The sequence below is a fragment of the Pavona decussata genome, unplaced genomic scaffold, assembly GCF_977016875.1.
Source record: "Pavona decussata unplaced genomic scaffold, jaPavDecu1.1 SCAFFOLD_217, whole genome shotgun sequence".
Taxonomy (NCBI): Eukaryota; Metazoa; Cnidaria; class Anthozoa; order Scleractinia; family Agariciidae; genus Pavona; species Pavona decussata.
The window spans coordinates 796,047-818,781 of NW_028145622.1; the positions used below are offsets into that span (position 1 = coordinate 796,047).

The window sequence follows — 22,735 nt, forward strand, 5'->3', positions numbered from 1 at the left end:
CCTTAGCGTGACGTCATGTAAGCTTGTGAGAATTTTGGTTTTGACACCCTTGTTTGTTAACAGCAACAACAAGATTACACAGTTTGAAAAGTTGTTTAAGCATTACTCTGCACTTAAGACATCTTTTTACTTATAATAAAGTAAATTAACAATCATAAGATCCTCCTAGAGTGGCAAAATACCATAAAAGTGGTTAACAATCTTCGCCGTTAAAAAATAAATTCTATTTACATCATCATTGAGCCCGCAGTTCTGAAATCTCGTGACCGATCGCAAGATGGCGGAACGGGGGATCGTACTATGTTTGTGTCTTCTCTTCGTTTCAACAGGTAAAGGCTTGAACTCAGAGTGATAAATTTACACTCAAAATATTCACTAATAATTCTTCTATCAGACTAAGCGTTTATAGTATTATAACTTGCCTTTTCTATGACTCAAGACATCGCGAAATTCTACTCCGTTGTTGATTTCATCTCACTTGGTTTAAAATCAAGAATGATACAAACACTGTATGTCCAAGCCTGCGATTTGTGACGTATTCGACAACCATTTCTTAAGCAGAAACTAGATTATACCATAAGGAACTGTTTCATCATAAATTATTTGTGAATTTAAGTTGTTTGCCTTTGGCGACAACTGTAGAATTTGAAGTGCTTGCTTACCGTCATCCACGTTCGATTTTGATCATGATGTGTTTATCATACATTGCACTTTCTAATATAGTTGTTTTCTGTTTAATATCTGTAGCTTCAAGTTTACTGAGTAATACAAAGGAAAGCTTAGTCATCAAAGAGGCCGAAAAGGTAGGTTGATTCTCGTCGTGTTAGCGTGGTTCGTTGAATAGTTCTCAGATATCGGGCGGTGAACGACGAGTTGACTATACGCTAAGTTGGGGCCATCATATCTGTGTCATTTTACAATGTTTTAATAGTTCGATTTGACCTTCACGTCTCACAAATTTACAGTTGGTCAACGAAGCATTAAAATTCAATTTTGGCGACCATCGCATCAGTCTTGAGGCTATAATTGGCCTCCTCTCACGGCTTTCGACATTACTGTCATTTTATTTTACGTTTGATTGATTAATTATCAATGCCTACACTCTCCAAAGCTATTGATTCACTTTTTCCCACTCCTACTTTACAACATATGAATACAGCTTACGTGAAAAATGGAATGATTGTCATAGTAGTGACATACCAGTACATTTGTTCAAGAATGACATTGAGAGAATAAAACATGTATTTGCATGTCACATAATATTATTATAGAATGCATGTAAAAATAGTGATCATCCATCACTACATGTGTAAAAGGTGTTTTGCGCTCCAATAAATGACCATTATTGGGAACAGTGCAATGCATAGGTAACACTCTGAGATTAAACATGAATACAGTGCCTCAATTGGAAACCAATGGTAGTTGTTAAAATAGAATGATTTGATGAAAGCAGTTTGGCTCATTGCGTAGGATCCATGTTATGTTGATGAACCCTAACAAGGGTGAAACTGCTATCCATGACCACCTCTCCTTTAGTAACATGGCTGTATATAATTATGCATAATGTACCACCAATACTGCGGAGTAAGTGTAGTGTACCATTCCTGCTGTCTATAGTTTTACTTTCACTCCTGTATGAGTTTGTTAGGTTGTTGGTTTTTGTGTGATAACGTGACAAGACATACCAGTTTGAGTTTATACCAAAGGGATAAAGGGGTTTCTTTCTAAAGAAAATGTGGTGCTGCATTGGTGGGGAGTAGAAACGAATGTTTGGTTTATCGACAGAGTTGATAAGTAAAGGTAAATTGGCTACTGTAAAGAGATTCAAATGCTGACATTTCACACGTTAGCCCTTCCTTAGACTGCTCTGATGAAGTGTAAACATTCAAAACAGCAGCACTCGAATCTCTTTATGGTGAGCAATTTACCAACTCTGTTGATAAACCAGATATTCATTTAGCCTGTGTTAGCCTATATATCATTTGGCACCTGTACCGCATGCCCTACTTCATCCCTTTGTCCCTATAAAGGAACCTACACTGAGGTAGAGCTACTAGATGCACTTCATGTACAACGTTCACAAACCTATTGGCCTACTTTTCCAGAGCTTATCCCAGGGTTTCTGGAGTATGAAATGGCTAGGAGTATTGCTACCTTACCCACCCCCCTCCCCCCTTAGTGAGTGCCCAAGCATACAACACAATAATTTTTAGTAGAAGAAGTCTTTAGTAACAATAAATGATACATGTTACAAAAACATTACCTGCAACAAACGTGGGAGGTTTACAAAATAAAAATAAAAACTCTGGTGATCAAAAGAACCTATTTATAAAAGTTCTCTTAAAATGTTCAGTTCTAACACGAGGGAGAATGTAATTGTGGCCGAGGAAGAAGTTCGTAGAGACCGGGATTTCGGGTGAGGCCTCAAACGTGGACAGTTTGATCCAGAATCCAACGCACTAACCATTAGACTACAGCTCCTACTACAACACAGTTAATGACACCTGTATCACTTTTTCATGCGAAAGAAGTACTTTTTATGCTTGGTTTGGTTTTCAGTTGTTCCTCCAGTGTCATTTCCCTAAGGACATTGAACTTGTTAAAGGAGTTTTTCTCTCATTTTGAGTTTCTACGCAGAGAGCTACTGACAGTTCCAATAAGTCATTTGCTTGTCAATGATAGGCCACAGAAAAAGAAAAGCTATATTTTTATGTTCACCTACTTGTTAATGACTCACTCAAATACAAAACAAAGTTGCAGTATTAAAATTGTCCATCTTGAAACTTCATTAAGGAACTTATACCAGACTCATGCAATGAGGTTAGTTTTAGTTTGTGCATCACATCATAAATGCATTGAAACACTACAAGACCTGGAGCCATATTCAATTAAAGCCCTCCGAAGTTAAAGTGGATCTTAAGTATTGTGTCTTAATAAGAGTCTGTTGTTAAGAAAAAATACTAAGAATGCGTCTTACAGTGCGACGCGCATTACCCTGGCCACCCAACAAACTTTTTTTTACAAGTTAGCCAATCAGGACATGTTTTCAATAATGAATTATTGAAAACATGTCATTTTGTATTTTATGAACAAGGAGGAAGATGTCCTGACTGGCTAACTTGTAAAAAATCTTTTTTGGTTGGCCACAGTAAGGCGCATCGCACTATATGTTACCTCCCTCAAAATGGACATCTCTTTCACATAAGTATCACAGATAGGCCACCTCCCATATCAAGTTGTGCATTGCTTAAACCCTATCCTTTGTTTCCTTTTAACAAGATCAGGGCACCTCACTTACACAGACATGTAGTGTGGACTGTTGTCATGCAGTCACAATCTCTCTTAAAAGAAGACACTTTCCTATATTGCAGTTCCGGAAAAAATCCATACCCACCCCATGGAAGGTCATCAGAAATTCCCAGGGGAGGGGGGGGGGGGTCTTAAAAGCCAAGTAGGAAGCTAAACTGGAATATCTCAGGGGGGGGGGGGGTGCAAAACAACAAAACAATCTTCCATGGGGGAGTATGGATATTTTCTGGGACTAGACATTGGAGATATTTAGTGTTGGTTACCATCATACCTCAGCCCTTTGCCCATTATATCTCCTTTTAAGTCAGACACCTTTTGATCATGCACCATCATTCAAGTAATCAACCAATCAATCAAGGTTGCTGCCTAACATGAGCCCTGCAGTCTGGGGTGCCCTAGAAAATGCTTTGGGCACCGACACTTTACATGTTGGGCTCCTAACTTCTCGGCTTTTGGCCTTGTGGGCTACTTGAAATTTTTTGCTGGCAACAGCATTGATCAATCATTTTTATTTGTTCCTATGAATAATCATTTCCAGATAAACTCTAACAGTGTACATCAATTATTAATTATGGAGCAGAGACTCTGAACAAATCCTTCTTGCCATTTTAAGGAGAGTGCCCTTTAAAGGCCGATTTAGACAGTACAACTTTTGTTTATGACTGTCGCATGCGATTTCTAGAGCGCGCGCTGCTCGCGTCATGCAAAAAGTCGCACACAACTCTCGTTATTCAACATTGCCTATACCTACAATTTTTGTAGGATTTTAACATTTTTTGTGACGCACACGACAGTTATAAGCGAGTTGTAGGTTTGATTTATACGAAACAATTCATGTTGTAGGCCTGTCGTAAGCTTGTCGCATGCAACAAAGTCGTACTGTGTAAATCACCCTTAAGGGAGATGCCTCTGATTTAAATATAGATCTACAGTATGTAATGTCAGATACTGCTATGCTTCAGTTTTTTTTTCCAGTTACAATATAATTATGCTGTGGTTTCATTTTGTTTTTAGTTTCAAAATTTTCAATTTATATTTTCCTTTGTTCAAGATGCATCACCATAATCTTGAACCAATGAAGATAAATATCAAGTAGTCTGTAGACACCTCTCTAAGTCAAGAAAGGCATCAATTCCTCTCATTGCCAGTCCTTCATTATTATCTCCTAAATGATATGATATGATATGATATGATAATCTTTATTTATCCACGGTACAAAATTTGTCAGCTTTAAAAATGCCTTACTAATGTAATAAAAATATTTAAATAAAAAGAAAAAGCTGCTTTCCACGAATGCCGTGCCTTACAGTTCTTTGAGTAATCGTTTAAATTGCCCAAGGGACTCTGCTTCCCTTAAGTTACAAGGAAGACTGTTCCAGAAGATAAATGGAAGCAAAGTGACTTTGCCAGTCACTCCCCAGTCCTGTATGACACTCTTTTTGGACAGACACATCTCTAAGATGGATGTCTTTGTTGGTCCCTGCTTCAGTTCAGCCCTTTACTTCCATTCCATTTTAAACACACTTCTCAAAGCTTGCTTTGAGTTCTCCTTCTTTCTTTTAGTTAATCTCTCTTTGAATTGGACTCTAAATACAAATGGTGTACACACCATGTCAGTTCCTGCCACACATTTGTGACTTACTTTTCTTATACATGTAGTATCATGCCCTATGTACCTACATAAGCTATATGCTTCCCATCTCTCAAGCACAGATGCCTTCATCTCTAAGACACACAGACAAACTGTTTTCTCAGCCGTTTTTCGGTCCTCCAAACTAAACATTTTCCTCAGTTGGACAGTCAGATTTCATCATGTGGGTGTCCATTTTACAGTAAGTGGACTGTAACAACAATTGAAATCTCCTTTAAAGCAATGATCACTTTATAATAGTTATAATTAAAGTACGCACAACATAGAATACCAACAACATTTCAAGATCTGATTCTTGTTGCCATCAACTTTGTTTAATGCTTGAGATCTCAGCTATTAAAGGTGGCTACTTTTAAACTCAATATTAACTAGTAAAGTACCAGTTAACCACATACTACATCTTGCTTCACTGTGCTTTCTTAAAATTCGATCTAAAGTATCTCTACTACTCATCACTTTAAGTTTAGTTTATGACGCGTTTTTTTTTTTTTTTCCTAAGTCCAAATGCTTCACAGTTATACAGCTGTACACTGTATTTATCAATTTTAAAGGATGTCATGGTTGCAGTGTAATTGGAATCAAACCAATTTACCAGCACAGTCGAACGTTTCATGAGTGATATTTACCCCCATTTAATTCTAAAACAGTGTTTAATTGAATTAAAACTGGCGTTGTGATCAGAACCATTTTGTGAAGTTGGTATCAACATAGTTTTGACTGAGTTCAAACAGTGCTGTACCTGCGTTGAAAAAGAGACACTACATTCAGTTGATATACTGACTGGATTTTCAAAAGTTGACATTCATGTGCCTCATACTTGGTAACTGAATGAATAAAGGTAAATTTTCATACTGTTCTGACATTGCAAGCAGTATTGCACATCATGTGCTTTGTAAACATATATTTGTGCCCAGTATGGCTACAAGGATCGACAGTATGGCAGAGTGTTCGTCTCCATCCGTTATTTATTTTACAGCACAGCATGTTTGTCACTCGGTTGTTGTTATGACTGTGGCTATTTTTACATTCAGATATATAATTTCAAAACATTTTCACTTCTGAAGTTAACAGTTTATTTATTATTTTACCAGTTTTTCACAGCAGTATAATGGTTTATAAATATCAAAGCAGAGTTTTCAAATGTTATTGTTTCTGTCTGAGAGTCCCTTCTTAAATTCACAACTTCACTTTCGGAAAACTGAAAAAATAAATACTTCACTGATGAATTTTTAATTTCTGTATTAATTCAAAATACAAATTATGCAAAATGCTAAGCTACCAGTTGGAAGAACTACTGAATTCCTGCATGTGGCGGCATAGCGTGGTCTTTGATTGTCAAAAAAAAAATGTCCTAAAGGAACTTACAGAAAGAATGCGCAAATAAACCTTGTTTAAAAGTTTGGCTAGAGATAACATTAAATGTTTCTCATCCCAAACTTAAAATTTACGAGATAGATAGAACGATGACGTTTAAAACCGAACGTAATGTTCATTGTTGAAGAGGCAACTACTCATTCCTCGCTTGAAAAGTAGAGAAGCCGGATGCTGTTATTTTGAATAAGCTGTGTGCTATACTGGTGGCGTTTCAGTTAATTGGTCTGCATCACTGCCAGAATTTCTTTTTTCTCAGCAGTGTGTAAAACTTTATTTATTTTATGAGTTGGCTGGTTGCCTGAGTTGAACATCTGAATGATTATTGTTTTCAGCAGAAATCAGATGCTTCCAAGTTGATTGTTGCTCATAGCCCGAGCTCCGTAACATTCCTGCCCAACGCTGGTGCCATTGCTTCGGATGAAATTTCCAATGTTTTAGCCCTTGCACTGGGATTTTCCTCCACAAAGGTACGCCAGAGTAACTCTACATATGGAACCTTAGCTTAAAGGGAGCCTTCTATTTTTAGTAACAGTTTGAAATCCAAGGGTCACACATGATTGAGGCCTAAAAAATAAAAGTCCAATTTTGTTTTTAGAAAACGATCTTTTACTAGTGCACTGAAACTTTCAAATTGGCTTTGACTGCGAATGGTCACGATGCAAATGAATGCATGTTGAAAAAGTTTGGCCAACGTTTGCGAGTTCTGCCGCTGTGTCATGCAAAATATCGCTGAAGACTTATTTAGTATTTAACTCCCGGTTCAAACGCTGAACTCTACGTGCGCCGAACCTTTTTGTTAATTCATGAGCAAGCGTTATTGTTCTTGTTGATGTGCGTTAGGTTTGGCAAATGTAAAGTCCGAAGTTTGAACCGGGCGTACGGCTTTTTCTTCGTTCAATAGCACACTAGAAAACACTATTGGTGTTATCTGAGCGTTTTGCTCTCAGAGAAAAATACATACTCAAAATTTGTGAATCATGTTGGCAAAACACCAGCAAAATCAGCCTCGTGACACTGTCAGCTTAATTTGTTACTCAACAAATGCTGTTTGAATGATGTTTTTACTTGTTCAATGACTTATTAATGCGATGATTAGTTCCTTGATGTTTTCGTTTGTCGTTCAGTAGAGCGTGGATCCATTTGTTTTAAGTAAAGTTTGACCTATGTATATTGCCCTACTTCAGTATTCAACATGGCGTAGTGTACTGTATAACATTTGTTGAACAACGGTCGCTAATAGGTGTAGCAAATGTTGAGTAGTGCGTGCTTTGTTTTTTATTTTGTTTGTTCTTAGTTGTTGTTTTTGTTTTGTTTGTTTGTTTGTTTGTTTGTTTGTTTGTTTATCTTGTCATCGTAGTAGACAAAGCACTTGTGTTGACTTCTGTGATTTGACGTTATGGAGATCCTGTCACGCATTCGTTTTCCTTTGAAGAAGGATTGTGTGACGAGCTCATGAACGTCGTCGCAAGAGACCAGTTTCGAGATCATAAGAAACATTTCAGTACACAATCACGCTATTTATCCCTTACAAAGCCACTAATACTCACAAATATCTTTTTTTTTTCTAACTCTGTTTTCGAAGAGATTTCATATTTCCCAAAAAACAGGTCTTTTGTCATTGCTTTTTATGTTCCCGTTTAAGGGCAGCCGTAAAGTTCGCTGGATGCATTTTCAAAACCATAAGTGCAAAAAGACGCTATACACAGTAACATCTCGACTTCGGCGATGATGTACCTGTAGATAGCAATCTTTTAGTTTACTTTGTAAACCGGATAAAAGTGTATTTGTTGTTTCTCATTTTAATATGGATAGAGTGGTTGTCAAATGCCGAAAGTAATTCGCGTTTGCTTTGGTCTTTGCTTTACCGTGCGCTGTGATTGGTTGGGAAAACTCGCGCCACTTTCTCAACCCATGAGAAGCAAAACTAAAACCAACCTGACTTGCTTGCATGCGCTTTCCCGCGCTTTACGTTGGTTACGCGAGTTTGCTTTGAGTTCTGATTAGTTGGTAGTGCTGTTTGAACTGTTGTGATTGGCCAGAGTATAACGTTGGCTCCGTTTACTCGATTGACAACCGCTCTATTGCTCATGCAATTGTGTTACGCTGTAAAAGCTTTTCTTAAGGCCTCGTATCAATATAACCTTGGTTAACGTTTCATTAGGAGCTGAACTGGGCAGGATTGTTAGCAGGAGACGTTTTCCGGCGCCCTAAAGCTAATGTGTTGATAACTGTTGAAGGCATCACGAAAGGTAATGGTTATTTTTTCTGGCCGTTTTAGTTTAGCCACTGTAGGGAGCTTAAAGGGCCCTAGACAGCCACAGCTTTGAGAGTTTGGCTATTATATTTAATTCACAGCGTGTCGAAATGAACGAAATCACTGTGAAACTACTAAAGATAACGAAACATACTTTCAGGAACACAACTTACAGTAAAGGGATAAGATTTCGCTTCGCCATGCAATATCAATAATTTCGATGGCATCGAAAATGACGGAGGCTGACTAGGGCCCTTTAAGCAACGACAACGGCAACGGCAACGAAAACGTCACCCGAAAATATATCTTTATTTCATTTGTGCTACTTCGCGATTGTTTCAACTCGCTCAACTTTAAAAAAAATGGCGAACTATCCGGAACCAAATTGGCAGGAGTGGCGTACAAGTTAAGAAAGAAAATGAAAAATTCACCGTCGTGCGTTCACGTTCTCCACAAAACCTTAAATGTGCTCATTTCACGTTGTTGTTTTGCAGAGGACGGCAAAGAAATGTACGAAAATGTAAAACGGACGTGCAGAGAGATTGTTTTTGCTCATTAAACCTATTGTTTAGGGGGGTTCTCGTTGCCGTCGCCGTCGTCGTTGCTTAACCTCCCTATTAATATATTGAGGTCACTCTCTTTTAATGTGCACTACAAAAACATTAACACTCTCCCCCGTGTACTACACTTAACAAAATTACCCAAATGAGAACTCTAATTGGTCGAGTAGTATAGCTAATCCAAACAGTACTTGTTCTGTTTTCATGGTATTGAAGTTAGCGGTACATTACTCACGATTTTGGGATTAAACGATGTCTCCCGAAGATCACCGGAGTGCTTACGATGTTGACCAAACTACCTCCGAAGATTTCAAAACCTGGCCTAAAGAGCGCCTGACCACTTCCGAGGTCGAACGGAATTTTTCCGAAAAGGAACGAGGATTTCTTGAGGTTTTAATACCCCTTGACCCTCTCAACGGTTTTTGAATGCCATACATATTGACAATATCATTTGGTATTTTGTTCAGTCTAGAAGAAAAGGTTCGGAATAAATGACCGTCAGATTTGCTTTTCTTTTGATCTCGATGTTGGCCTCCAATAAAATAACTGAAGTGTGACTTTCTGTGGCTGTGTTTCAGATGACAACTTTGACGTAGCAGGGAGGGCAGCGTCGTATCCTGTCACGGAGGTGAGTAGATTGCATTACTATATGCCTACATCTCACTGTTAGTCGGTCTATCGATAACAATAAGTCCGTGAGAGCTTTTCGATTAGAAAGGTATTGACCAAATGTCGTTGTTCAACCTGACAAATGTGGGCGAAATGACAGCATTGATTTATGAAGTCAAATAACTGTAACGCGATAACATACGTTTTCTAGTTTTGAAATAGATGAATGATTTAGTCAAGGTTCGTGTGCAGTTTTTAAAGGTATTTTAATAACGTTCGACGATATGGTGGTTTTGGTCATACACAGTAAGCGGAGTAAGTTAAACACTGTCTCAGCAAATTCTGCTTGTAGTTAAGAATTTATACTTGTGATCAGACCAAGTCTATCATTTTGAGAGATACCCTTATGGGAATTTCCCACGAGTTTCTAGTGCTAGCGGCCAAGTGATGGCCGCTTTGCTACCAAGAAATCTTGTCACTACTCGTATGTAGTTTTGCAGTAAGACCCTAATACGAAACCAGAACACTAGAGTCTATTCACAGGGCAGTGCTAGGCAAGGATCTGCGCAGTTCAAATTAATCGTTAAATTTTAAGCCCTCTAACATCTTAATGTCACGATTTCAGTCCGAAGGTGCTTCAAGTTTAGCTGGAATTCTGTCAACATCCAGTGTCACGCAAGAAAACCTGCCGACGCGCGTGACAAGTATTTTTGGTGGCAAGAGTTTAACAGTCTCCGTTTCTGGAAGTGAGCTGGTAAGACTTTTTAAATTTAGACGCCTTTGCCGTGCTAAGCTCAAAACCTGAATTCTCTTTACTAATCACCTTATATTTATCCATGCTTGTTTTGAGAATTAAGCGTTACATTAAGGGAACAATCCAAGTTCACAGCTGCAACAGCCATGAATACTGTATGGTGAATTGCGATGATTTCGAAAGCAGTAAAACAATAAATAGTCGAAGAACAAAGTTAGGTTTTTTATAATGCCAGGGGGCTTTGCAAAACTGTGCGTCTGATTTTTGCAAATGTGAGTTTGATCTCTCGAAAATGAAGGTTTAATCAGTTAAACGTTTTAAAAATTTGAAGTAACTTTTCTGGTGAAAGTAAATGTTGGATTTTCGAAAATGGTGTGTGGTTTTAAGTTAAAAGCGTTTCTTGTTTCTTCGATATCGTTCACGTAAAAACGTCGACACTGAGTACCATAAAGGAGTGAGGTATAGAAATGAAGTTTGACAAGAATGCAATAAATTGTGGTAGCAGTTTACCCCCAATATTACGATAACATTGTGAATGGTTTGATTCCATGAATCATAAAGTTGGTCGGTAATATATATTTTTTCGGCCGAGTGTAGTCCATAGTATGTGAACTATTCAACCCATTGTAACACTGCTCAAATATGTTCATGGTGCACTAAATATTCGTCGTCCGTAGTCAACAGATATCCTGCGTTATAATCCATCAAATATTTTCGCTCGCGCGCGATTGGTCTAAACGCCTCACGTGACCGAATATACCCCAGCTAAAACTGGGGAATATCCGATGATGTTCCCCAAGTGATATTCCCCAATTTCAAAAACTTCAAGGCGGTCAAGTTGACAATTAAAATTTAATGTCAAGATAGGAAAACGGTTTGCTTTTGTGACAGAAGAAACAATATACGCTCTTAACTTTTTTGACGGTAAACTGTTGTTAAACGAAATGTTCAAATACTCAAGCTTGTTGCTACATGTTGCGAAAAATATTTGAAGGATAATAACCACAATAGCCTCCATTTGGCTTTAAAAATATGCCCAGATATTTGTCCTTGCACATTATGTGCTCCTCGAAGCTCACAGTTTTCCTCGAGCTTCGCCTCAAACTGTTCGCTTCTGGGAACAGAAAATGTCCGCGGACAAATATCTGAGCATAATTTCGCGCCAAATAGAGGCTATTATTTATATATACATAATTTACAGTCAGTCCACGTCACGCGTGATCAGTTTTTTTTCCGAGAATGAAATGGACATTCGAATAGACCATTTCCGCGTTGCTTTGAACCTCATGATGAAAGCGAGGTTAAGTGCAAAATTTTTGTTATGAAAATTAGTTTTCATTCATATGCAAACAAAACTAATTTTCATATGAAAAGTTTTGCACTTAGCTTTGCTTTCATAGTGTGGTTCACAGCAACTCGGAAATGGCGTATTCCGTTTTGTAATGTCTGGCATTTGAATGGAATCTTGAGAAATCTTCCCGAAAAAGACGCATTAACTGAACAAAAAAAATTAAAAATACTTGGGAAATGATTGCTAGTTTTGAAATACTTAATGCTGTAATGTAAAGAAAAATTCATAGCTTTATACCAGCAATAAACTAGGGTAATTTCTACAGGAACTCTGGCATCTCGCCGGCGATGTTGAAAACTGACATGTAAATTTCAAACCTCCGTTCAAATTTCAAAAATACTTGTCACGCGTGACGTAGAGTGTAACAGCCTGTCTTTGACTACCCTCCAGAATCCTAAATTATATTGGCGTACATTTTATTCGACAAATCATAGAAGTGTCTCCCGTTTTGTTTTCCTAGTTGGCAGCTGCCGGCCATGCTGCTGGTACCAACAGCCACACGTTGTTCTGGAATCAGGCAGAGGACAAGTTTACACAAGTCGATGGTGAAGTGCAGGGACTAACGGACTGGTCCAGTACTAAAGAAGAGGTAAGGCTTTTACCAATGCTCACTCAACAGTGACCCATGGCCGGTTCAAACCACTAAAATGGTTGTTAAGTTCTATTTTCTACAAGAATGCAATCATTACCACAGGAAAGTACTGCTCAGTAGCTTTCATTTGAATGGTCACACTTTAGGATTTCATCCGCAGACTAAAAAGTTAGAACCACCTTGTACAGCATAATAAACAGCGCCACAGGAAAGTACTGCTCAGTAGCTTTCATTTGAATGGTCACAGTTTAGGATTTCACCAACTGACTAAAAAGTTAGAACCACCTTGTACAGCAAAATAAGCAACACCACAGGAAAGTACTGCACAGTAGCTTTCATTTGAATGGTCACACTTTAGGATTTTATTCATGAAATAACAAAGTTCGTATCGCTAAAGAAATTGTATAGTAAGATACCTTAAAATAATCCGACTCGCAGGGAAGAACTTTAGTCTGGTCACATTTTAGGATTTTAGGATTTTTTGGGTTTGTGTGAGAAACGGAAAATTGAAGCGTTTATCTAATGCGCCGCTAATGAAGTTTCCTCCACGATTTAGGTTATAAAAAGGTTGGAAAAAGCCGATTTTGGAAAAGGTAGGTTCTGGTTTGAAACTGTTTTACAGGGCTCCCAGCATTAGAACAAGAGTAATCGCGTTAGAAGAACGTGTTAGTTGCTTTATGTCTTTCATGCAGACAAATTTGAAATTTGTTTGTGTCGGGACTGCCGATTAGCGTGGTCCTCTAGTCTATGTTTACTAATACAGTCGGAACTCTCGTTAGCGACCACCCAAATGCCAAGATCTAGTGGTCGCTTACGAGGGTTGAACCGTAGGGACTCTCTTCCGGGAACAGGTCTTACACACCTACTTATTCGAAGAGAGTTTATTGCATACATTATTTTTCCTAGTTATAATATGAGCAGTGCAAAGTTGGAACTAAAAGTTCCTCGTAAATTCTGAGTAGCGTGGTACATACAGCGAACATGGAGATCAGACCATGAGTCAAGTGGTCGCTCACAAGAGGTTCAGTGGACGCGGTCGCTTACGAGAGGTGGTCGTTTACAATAGGTTCCAACTATAGGGCTTTGACTGGTAAAAATTTGGTGTTTTGGATAGGTGGTCGCTTATGGGAGGTGGTCGCTTATTGAGAGGTGGTCGCACATAGAGGTTCGTGGTCGCACATAAGGTGATCATTTCGTTAATTCTTAGACATCTTAACATATTGTAGGGAGAAATTGGTTCCTGGTCACCGTAGGGGCTTGAAATGTCAAACACTGTACTTTTGCTGTGTCGAGGTATATTGAATTCTGTCCAAATTAAAAAGGTCGGAAGCTCGGGATTGCGTTAAAACGTCGCACGAAAATATCTTTGGTTTGAACGTTCAAATAAAAACACGAGTTTTATACATGTACAGAAGTACAAATGCGCTCCGTTCTGAGTTGAGTTCGGCTTTTCCAAGGCGTCTATCGACTTAGGTGTGTGCAGACTGTAAAAAATAGTGCCTTGCTTTCTGTCACGAACGATTCATTGAAAGCGTGATACGCTGGATATCTTCTGGTGGAAGGACACCCAACGCACGCATCAAGATATCTTACTTTCTTTCTCCCCAAACCACTCCTTTCTTTGTCACGCTAAACGTGTTATAACTCATACTGAAAAGGATTTTGCGTGACAAAACTAAGTAACGCACAGGGTTTACGTGAAGTGCGAAAACTTTGGCACTCAGTCAGTTCGCGGCCTTCGTTTTCTTTTATCACCAGGCGTGAAGTTTGCCCCAAGCACGAAAGAATTCACCGTCTCCATCCCTGGCAAAGGAAACGCTGTCTTCAACATGGAGAAGAAGGTGAAAATGGCGATAAAAGATGAATGTGTTGTCAGTGAAAACTCTGTACTTTGGCGTTTATTTCTCATTCACGGTTATGCCTTTGTTTTTACTTTAGGAGGATTTCCTGCTCTTTGCTGAAGTCGACGCTATTCTACAAATACTGGAAAAAGTAAGTAAAGCATGTCTTCCCTTCTACTGTCTGCTTCGTGGGCAGTGTATCGTTTCTCTATCTTTTGAATAACGCGAAAGCGATTTGTGGTGAATTCTTGAACGAAAACTGAACAAACGTTTTGTTAAGTAGACCTGCAACCTTCAAAAACTGTGTTTTTGCTGGACCCTGATAACCTGCAGCTGTATTGTTTTTTTAGGGTTGGGAGCATTGTTCGGTTGTTCGTTATTTTGTCTTCTTGAACAACCATGTAAGACGTTGCAAATAGTGCAGGTCGCCCTGCTTTGTTTAATGTTCGTGCATTCACTTATTTTTATTTTTATGTTTTGTTTCTCCAAAATGGGGAAATCCTTCGACCAAACAAATTGTTTTGATCCTTATCATTGCCTTGTCATTGCCTTTCAAAGTCTTTGCATGGACATCGTTAATTGAGGAATTGGTTATGAAACCCTGCCATGACAACAATGGTGCTGCAATTTATGTTGGCAGGGCTGCGACCCTGCACAATCAGTTGAATATCTGAATACTAATAATACTAATAAATCATTTATATAGCGCTCTATGCAAGGCTCTAAAACCCTTAACAAGAAATAGCGAACTATAAAGTTACTAACTAGAAATCAGAAAACAATAACAATAAAAGGGTGCAATGACAGGGTCAAGGTTTTGAGATTAGATTTAAATTGGTTTAGGTTATCGGCAGGTCTGATTTCGTATGGAGCAGAATTCCACAGTTTAGGCGTAGCAACGCTGAATGTACGGTCGCCAAACGAGAGTCAGACGGTGTTTGTACTTAGAACTTTTAACAACAACTGATTAGAGGATCGTAGAGATCGGTAATACAGTGTAATCAGATGCGAGACCTGTTAGTGCCTTGTGTGTAGTTAGTAAGATTTTGAAGACGATACGCTGTTTGATGGGGAGCCAGTCCAGATCAGTTGAGAGCGGAGTAACGTGCTCAAACTTTCCCTTAACAGGAACGTTACTATTGGTCAGTTGCTCCAACATATTTCAAAATCTATTGTGGTTTGTGCACGGTCAAGGCCAAACATACCAACAAAAACGTGTAACAAAGAAGTGTGTCTGGCTTCATAACCATTGCCTTTTGTTAACTATGATATGGCCTCTTAGCTTTGAGGTTATGCTTTCGCTTATGTTTGTGTGAAAACCATTCTTCAAAGGCATTTTTGCGAGGGTGTAGCATAAAATAACAACGCTGGTTAGCGTAAACGCTACTGCAAAGATCAAAACATGTTTTGATCCTTGTGCGTGTGCTGGCGTTTCTGGTTGTAAATTGCGCTTGCAACATTAGCGAAATGGGCTTATGACCCGGATAGTTGTCAAGAATGTTGCAAAGATTTAATCAATATATACCATTCGACGATGTGTTTTTATACCATTCGCTCTCTTTCCCTCTCTTCAGCTCAACTCGGACCCTAGTCTTGTCCAAGACGGAGTTCCAGATATTTTTACCCTGAGCTTTTCCTCTCTGAAGGTTGGTATTGTTGTTGTTGTTGTCGTTTTTCTTTTTCTTTTTTTTTTTTTTCTTTTCTTTTTTTTTTTTTTTTCGCATTAAAAAAAGTTCAGTCCAAGAGTTCCTAGATCTCCCTTTGCAGCCGAGTTCAAAACTCAAACAGCTTCGTCTTAATTGTAAGATTGTTTTCTAAGTTTTCTACTCTTTGTTTGACAAGCTATTTGTTGCTCTCCTCTGTGAAGATTGTTGGTGTTGTTGTTGTTGTTTTCGTTTTTCTTTTTTCTTTTCCTTTTTCTTTTTCTATTCTGCATTAAAAAAAGTCCAGTCCAAGAGTATCCAGATCTCTCTTTGCAGCCGAGTTCAAAACTCAAGCAGCTTCGTCTTAATTATAAGATTGTTTTCTAATTTGTCTGTTTCTTTGTTTGCCAAGCTGTTTGTTTACTTTATTTGTTTAATGTTTGTCTAGGCCCTTCGTCGTCGTTATGGTGACGAGTCCCTACAAGCTGAGGGAGCAATTCATTTTCTGCAAGAAATCATTCCCACGGTAAACTATTTTCAACCACTTTAAGAACTGTGTCTACCAATAAAGAAGTATTTTTGTGCGGTTTACGACTGTGCGGGGAAAGCAGATCTTAGCAAGGGCTATTGAAATAAAAAAAAATGGGGGCAACCACGCATTTTTTAGAGATAATTAAGCAACAATTATTCTAAAAAACAGAAAAATACAAAGCAATGTATGGCGTTTCTTTGTCTTTGTTTTACTTTTTACTTTTTACTTTTTTCCAAACTGAAGCCTTATTATCTCTGAAAAATGCATGGCTACACCAATTTTTTTGTTTTGGATATCATACCAAGAGCACATGCTAAGTTCTGCTTTCTCCGCATAGTTTTAAACCGCGCAAGAATATCCCTGTATTAGTGGTCACCACCCATAGGAAATCCGAGTATCTCGAGATGCGCAAAAAGTATGCGCAGTAACAAAAGTAGGCACCGTCCTTAACAGGGACCTTTGGCAAGCACGACGGCAACAGTAATGAGAACGATACAAAACAATGCCTCTACATAAGGCCAAATTTGAGGTGATGAATCTTCGTTCCTCTTTATGAACCTAAGTGCAGTCGCTACGAATTCAATTCCTGGATTCTTCACCCACATTTACGCAATATGAACGAGTTGGAGTAATCACTTGACTTTTCTTTTTGGGTGATGTCTTCCTTAGTGTTCCCAACGTGGTTGTTCAGTTCCCTAAGAAGACAAACGATCCTGTTGTGTTTGTAGCCTCGAACTCTTACTATATATCGTCCAGTTTAAATTCTCTTTTGATAAGCTCCCATCCCCTTACCACAACTAAGCAAGTACTTGTGTAACTTATTGCCCGTTTATTTTCTTGTTAGATCGTAAAGAAGTTCACTGACTTGTACAACGGGAACGTCCTCGTAGAAGTACTGTGTTTGCAGTGGAATGGGTAAGTTAAAAGTCTTGAACAAATCTTCTCAAACTCATTAATAATTCAAAAGCCAAAGACAAAGGAAATCATGCACCGTGACGTGTTTGGATATCTGATGAAAAACTCCTCGCTTTTGCATCCTTAATTTCTCCTTCAAAATAGGTTTTTTTTGAGAAGTTGTATCAAACACTCGTCACAGTGTTTCATTACAATATCAAAAACCTCGAAGTTCGTCAAAAATACTCCGCTACGCGTCGTATTTTCAACTCACTTCTCGGTGTTTGATATGTGATGAAACACTGTGTCTCGTGTTTGATATATTACTTCTCAAACTCATTAATAATTCAACAACCAAAGACAAAGGAAATCATGCACCGTAACGTGTTTGGAAATCTGATGAAAAACTCCTCGTTTTTGCGTCTTTAATTTCCCCTTCAAAATCAGTTCGTTTGAGAAGTTATGTCAAACACTCGTCACAGTGTTTCATCACAGTATCAAAAACCTCGAAGTTCGTCAAAAATACGCCACTACGCGTCGTATTTTCAACTCACTTCTCGGTGTTTGATATGTGATGAAACACTGCGTCTCGTGTTTGACATATTACTTGCTTTCCCAATACCCAGTGAGCTTTACCAAGTAAGTCTTTGTAGCGTGGATTATAGCTTGCTTATCAAATAAAAACTTTAAACGGGTTACAACAAAGAGGAACTAAATCACCATATTAAGCTGTACCCCTGAAATTACATAACAATAAAAAGACTATCTAAAATTGAATACATATACAATAAAATACTCAAGCAATATAAGGAGTTGATGTTTCACTAATCAAAAGCATAACGTATTAAATCTGAAGAAAAATGAGTCACCAGCAAAACTGACTTTCATAGAGCTTTAAAACTATACACTAAATTACAATGAACTAATGAAAGGTGGAGATTGTTCCATGTGTCAATCAACCTATACCAAAAAGAATAGGAAAGAATGTCGGTTCTTGAATAAGGCTTATAAAGCTTGTACCGATGGTACGAATCGTTAATTTTGATGATTCAAATACAGTAAAAGGTATTGAGAATTTCGTTTCTGTGTTAAAGATGTTAAAAAAATAAATCACCTTTTGTGCTACTGGTTTATTTTGCTTGACGTGGTGGATGGTGGGTCTAACTTTTATGTCTGCGAATGGCACCCTGGACAGTCTGTGTGGAGAGTGATATAAAAGGTAGAAAGGATTTGGAGTCTGTGGATGAAATTCGTGTGACTATTCAAATGACAGCTACTGAGCAGTACTTTCCTGTGGTGTTTATTATGGTGTACAAGTTGTTTCTAACTTTTGAGTCTGTGGATGAAATCCTAAAGTGCGACCGTTCAAATGAAAGCTACTGAGCAGTACTTTCCTGTGGTGCTGTTTATTAAGCTGTACGAGGTGGTTCTAACTGTTGAGTGTGGGGATGAATTCTTACAGTGTGGCCATTCAAATGAAAGCTACTGAGCAGTATTTTCTCGTGGTGCTGTTTATTATGCTGTCCAAGATGGTTATACTTTTTGTTAAAACGTCTAAAGTGTGACCATTCAAATGAAAGCTACTGAGCAGTATTTTCCTGTGGTACTGTTTTATTACTTGTACAAGGTGGTTCTGATAGAGTAAAACAGGAAAACGGTTTCATTTACTGGCATACGGTTGTTCCCTTCTATAGTGATCTGCACTCCAAGTATCCACAAGAGATGCATGTTGTTTACCAAGATATGCAGCCCTACTTGTCAGCACAGTCACTGGATATGTTCCATGATCATCTGCCTGCAATCACCCTTAGGGAGGACCTGGTAAGTTTTTAACAACAACAACAACAATTTATTTGAAAGACAAAAGAATAAATGGTTTGTCCCGCAAATAGTTACAAAACTAATCGAGGCGGAACAAGACGAATACAGGAATACTTTAAAAAACTAACGAGAACTTACAAATACAGACATGCAAAAACTTTACGTAGTAACAGATTTAAAGCATTTTACACTAGTTTACAAAATAAAAAGTAATAATACTAAATTGGAACAATTATTTTCAATTCGCGACATGCACTGCTTATAGTCTTCACCAGATCTCTGTAATTCAACGCATTATGTCAAATTTCGCCTTTTTTTTCTCACGAAATTAGAGTAGAGTGCTTTATTTTCCTTGTTGCTGGGGAAGAAAGAACGATGTGAGTTTTTGGGATAAGACTACAGTTGGCCGAGCGTGAATGGGAGTACTTTTCATAGGTGATAAATTTTTTATTTGCATTATTCCTAACAGGAAGATGCAGTAAAGCAATCTTTGTGCGAGTCATTACAGAATAAGCTGCTCTCCGTGCAGTCTCCGTTACAGGTGTGTGTTTCTAATTCATTTGTTTGATTTGCATAAGCCTCTTTCGTCCGTTAAATTGTCAGTGGCTGGTACCATCATCATCAGCATCATCATCAGCATCATCATCATCATCATCATCATCATCATCACCATCATCATCATCATCATCATCATCATCATCATTATCATCATCATATCATCATTATTCAAGAGGATCGGGGATGGCGCCGTGTTGATTTTCGCCATTCAGTAATTGTTAAATCATTGGGTTGAAAAGACTTGAATGTGATAAAAGCAATGCTTAGCCTTATATTCATACTTAACCGGAATATAAGACTCTAGCTGTGAATTCATCATGCTTTTATCGTTATATGCTGCGGGTTTGTGTAGTGTTGGTGAATTCGTTATCGTCGCTTGTTCTCATCTTTATACTCTTTCCTCTTTTCTTTCGCGTAGGTAACCTGTGGAAGGCACAGGGCACGGCGCGCTGCTCCTGCTGCAGCGGGTCTCAAGGTAGGAACGCACTGGTTCATAAGCTAAATTCTCTTAATTAATCTCAGTGTGTAGCAAGTAACATCATTGAGAGCATTGATTCATGGTGCTCAAATGGATCTTCTGAATTAATGCTGGGCTGTTAAAAACAAGTGCCGATTATTTCAACGGAACTATTCAAGGTTGTTCCTGCCAAATTTATCGGGGAAGGGGGGGGGGGGGGTATAAATATAGTACACTGTTACTCTTTGAAAATTGAAATTGTGGACCTTGTATAAGTTTTTCCTAATGTATTCATCCTTCACTGTCGGTATTTTTCTGTTAAGTGTATGGAGAGTTAACAACACCGACTGATGGCTTTCTGGCAAAGCTTTGCCTCTAAGCTTGGGGTCTTGAAATCCTTGGCTTCTATCTGCAGATTTGAAATTTTTGCGGATATTATGGATATACTGTTTGCATGTTAGTTGGAATTTACATGTCTTTAGAGTCCCGCCTCAGTTGTTGAATACCATGACCGATTGCTTACTTTTTTCGGTTGTTTTCAAGGCTGAGCAACCTGACTTGAGCAAGGCGAACCTGGGAGCTGAATATTCCGAAGACTATCCCATAATATTCAACATCTGGCTTTGGCTCTTGGTAGTGTTGGTCTTGTCAATCTATGTTGTGTGTTTGGTCATGTGGTACATGGACCCGGGGCGTGACAGCATCATTTATCGCATGACGAGTCAAAGAATTAAGACAGATTGACTCACCGGGTTTAATCACAGGACGTTTGATAATTATAGAATTAAAACTGATTGATGTTTTGACTGAACGTGAACGAGTCAATTACCGTGCAGTGATCTCATTGCATTAAGTTCGATTGGTCGATTTTAATCCAGCTGTTGGATCCAATGAAATGGCAACGGATTTTTTAGTTGTGGTTTTGTTAACCCTTTAAGCCCTAACAGTGATCAACATCAAATTTCTCCTTCTATTATCAATGCTCATTCAACCCCTGAGGTCCTGAGAATTTTCTTGATATTTTAATAACTTCTTCTTAGTACCTTTATAAGAAAAGTATGGGGACAAGATAGGAGAATTTGTTGCTTGATATTAGGGGTTAAAGGGTTAAACTGAGTGCAAATGGTTTCTTTTTGTTGCGTCGTATCGTTTGAGGCAGGCAAATTTCCCATGTCTCTTAAGATGTTACTAAGAATGTAAAGAATTTCATAATAAATTCATTTTTTTTTTTCTGTTGGTTTAAATTTGTTGTTGTATTTGCTCTAGACAGGCAGTTATTATGTACCCTTTTGAGTCGCTTATGGAAATCGCCTACGGCCGCCTTGAACGACTGCCCGCTCCCCTCCCCTCCTTCCACCTTATTAGGCTTTTTGTGTGTGTTTGTTTGTTTGTTTGAGGTTAGTACATAGTTTAGAATTCAAGACAGCTTATTTCTCCTTCTCCTTTTTCTCTCAAGGTAGTAGTTTATAGCTTAGACACAAGAAAACTCTTTACAGGAAACGTTGCTCTTCTGTCATGATGTCTTTGAATTAACGGCGATAGAATATTTATTTATTTTATTTATTTATTATTATTATTATTATTTTTATTTTTTTTTTTATTTACGTAAATATCCTTCGTATTTATTGTTTATTGCCTCAGGACAACCGGCTGTTTCAAAGCTGGTGCACCCCCTCTCTCCTCCCCCCTTCCCCCTCCCCCCGCCCCTTCCCCCAAACTTATTCACCATACATGTTTCGTTACGTACAGCTTGGTAATTTGTGCCTCCTTAAAAAAAAAAAACAATTACCAGCGTACATCAAGGGGCAGTGAATAGTGGAACAATGTTGTCGTGAAAGAGATTTGTACTTCTCTTTTGTTCAGTCTTGGGACACACATTCAAATGCAACAGTTACGTATATGCACCATGTCGCATTTTGTATTTGATTTCCTCGGTCGTCAAACGTGGTATGACCGAAGCACTCTCCCTCCGACCCCCAGTTAGAAACAATCGTGTGGTCTTCCTTCTTTTATTCCCCCCCCCCCCCCTCCACCCTCCAAAACATCTTTCAAATTCTCGGACCAAAGCCAAATAACGAACGATGGCTGGTCCTTGTGATTGTATCCCCGGGGTTCAACTGTACGATAACCCCAAACTCAATTTTATTTGCTTTTTCTTCCCGTAAATTTTCTTGAAAATTCTAAATTATTTTTCACTTTGAAAATTGACTTTAATTAAACCATTTTAACAAATAGCGTTATTTTCCTACATAGTTTTCTTCAATGCCTATGGCTTATAGCCTGCGTACTCAAGTTCCAATCTTGCTCCTGACCCAAGAGACAATTAAAGACTTAAGTTCTCTGTAAGCATTCTATGCATGTTACCAGGAATGTTACTGAGGCTCCAAAAGACACTTCACATTAGATAACGCAGGTCTTTAGGATACATTCTTACACGAAACTCTACTTAAACCAATCAAAGATAAACATCGAAATGTTGAACGCGATAGTAATGTCCAGTGCGGTTTATGAGAACTTTATTATCTGTCGGCGGGA

At 38.4% G+C, this 22,735-nt stretch overlaps 1 protein-coding gene across 2 annotated transcripts; it reads left to right on the top strand.

Annotated features, from left to right (window-relative positions):
* Positions 1-227: 227 nt before the first annotated feature.
* On the top strand, positions 228-21,444 carry LOC146459714 (renin receptor-like). 2 transcript variants are annotated; one of them, XM_085089169.1, is made up of 17 exons: positions 228-329; positions 748-803; positions 6,667-6,801; positions 8,496-8,583; positions 9,727-9,776; positions 10,383-10,511; positions 12,323-12,451; positions 13,011-13,047; positions 14,213-14,295; positions 14,393-14,446; positions 15,870-15,941; positions 16,387-16,464; positions 17,315-17,385; positions 19,059-19,185; positions 19,655-19,726; positions 20,162-20,218; positions 20,744-21,444. In XM_085089169.1, exons 1-17 carry the CDS (start codon positions 278-280, stop codon positions 20,942-20,944), a joined length of 1,491 nt encoding a protein of 496 aa, XP_084945295.1. In that variant the 5' UTR covers positions 228-277; the 3' UTR covers positions 20,945-21,444. The 2 variants fall into 2 exon arrangements, with proteins under 2 accessions (XP_084945295.1, XP_084945296.1); XM_085089170.1 differs by having other exon boundaries at positions 237-329; positions 6,670-6,801.
* Positions 21,445-22,735: the final 1,291 nt, after the last annotated feature.

Excerpts from the sequence above, each read along its gene's own strand:
- LOC146459714 (XM_085089169.1), top strand. The coding sequence starts at position 278 with ATGGCGGAACGGGGGATCGTACTATGTTTGTGTCTTCTCTTCGTTTCA. Across the intron at positions 9,777-10,382 it reads CGTCGTATCCTGTCACGGAG|TCCGAAGGTGCTTCAAGTTT; the intron begins GTGAGTAGATTG and ends TCACGATTTCAG. Across the intron at positions 19,186-19,654 it reads TCACCCTTAGGGAGGACCTG|GAAGATGCAGTAAAGCAATC; the intron begins GTAAGTTTTTAA and ends TATTCCTAACAG.